The following is a 1,244-nucleotide window of genomic DNA, read 5'->3' as shown; positions in this document are numbered from 1 at the left end:
CCGCCAGCCCCCACCCGCCCCCGCCGGCTACCTGGAAGGGGTTTACATCCTGTGTATAAATGGGTAGGACTCCGCAATCCGGGTCGCTTGTTGCGTACATCCCGTTGATCAGTGTGGTGCTCAGTCCCAGCCCTCTCAGCCGCCATGGCCCGTGTGTTGTTGTTGCCGGTGGCGGCGTGCGCCCTGGCGCTCTTGGTGTGCTCGGTGCATGGCAAGGACCTCCGGAGGGACCTCGACGATGCCGCCACCGGCGCAGTTCCGGTGCCGAAGTTCGGCGCCCTCGCGGTCGCCGTCGGCGACGACTTGGAGACGGCCGCGACTCACCACGGGCACTCGAAGGTGGTTGGTGGTGGCGAGAAGCACGTGGAGGAGCACCACAAGAAGGCCGGCCACAAGTCCGAGAAGGGCGCCAAGAAGAAGAGCTTCGTCGACAAGGCGGAGCAGGGCAAGGCGGGCTCGGATCACCACCAGTCCGACTACAAGAAGTCCAACGGCCACAAGAAGAAGCACCACGACGAGGCCGAGAAGTACGGCGAGCACCACAAGGGCGAGAAGGGCCACAAGGGAGCCAAGTACGGCGAGAAGGGTGGACACAAGAAGGGGCACAAGACCAAAGGTGAGCAGTGACCACTCTGGTGAGGGCATGTCTTTTATTGCAGGTGGAGGCGAGGGGGTCGGGGCTTTTAGAACTTGGTGTCTTCGCAATTCTTTGCCATTACAGATTCCCCTCTATCTAAGTGCGCGTTCGTTTGTGTGTCCCCAGGCTACCACAACAAGTTCCACAAGGACGAGTACCACAAGGAGCACAAGTTCTACGACGACTTCCACAAGGGCGGCCACCACAAGAAGCACGGTGACTTCCACGGCCACCACGAGAAGAAGGAGGGCCACCACAAGAAGGGCGGCCACCACAAGTCGGGCTACGTCGAGGACCACAAGGGCAAGAAGGGCCACGTGGACAAGGGCCACTACGACGACGAGCACAAGGGCGTCAAGGGCTCCAAGGGCCACGAGGAGCACCACGCGCACAAGGAGCAGTACGGCAAGAAGGGCGGCAAGGAGGGCGGCAAGAAGTGGGGCTACAAGAAGGGCCACCACTGAGTGCGTCGCGCGGAGCCAGGGGAGCCCACCCAGCCGACAGTGACAACGCCGGACCAGGACAGTGCGAACCTGCCACCCAGCCCCGCGCCCAAACGTGTCTCACTTCCGGGCACACACGCCTTTGTTAGTTTCCAGTTGACCCC

General features: G+C 62.4%; 1 protein-coding gene across 1 annotated transcript; it reads left to right on the top strand.

The window, feature by feature from the left end:
- Positions 1-103: 103 nt before the first annotated feature.
- LOC113203212 (histidine-rich glycoprotein-like) lies at positions 104-1,238 on the top strand. Its single transcript, XM_026417788.2, has 2 exons — positions 104-616; positions 764-1,238. Exons 1-2 carry the CDS (start codon positions 145-147, stop codon positions 1,099-1,101), a joined length of 810 nt encoding a protein of 269 aa, XP_026273573.2. The 5' UTR covers positions 104-144; the 3' UTR covers positions 1,102-1,238.
- Positions 1,239-1,244: the final 6 nt, after the last annotated feature.

This window comes from Frankliniella occidentalis, unplaced genomic scaffold (assembly GCF_000697945.3).
Source record: "Frankliniella occidentalis isolate FOCC.00 unplaced genomic scaffold, Focc_3.1 Scaffold5387, whole genome shotgun sequence".
Classification (NCBI taxonomy): domain Eukaryota; kingdom Metazoa; phylum Arthropoda; class Insecta; order Thysanoptera; family Thripidae; genus Frankliniella; species Frankliniella occidentalis.
The sequence above is the reverse complement of the archived record's forward strand: the minus strand, read 5'-3'. Positions and strand labels throughout refer to the sequence as shown.

Bases quoted from the DNA above. Each gene is read 5' to 3' on its own strand.
- LOC113203212 (XM_026417788.2), top strand. From the start codon at position 145: ATGGCCCGTGTGTTGTTGTTGCCGGTGGCGGCGTGCGCCCTGGCGCTC. The intron at 617-763 runs GTGAGCAGTGAC...GTGTGTCCCCAG, and splicing joins GAAGGGGCACAAGACCAAAG to GCTACCACAACAAGTTCCAC.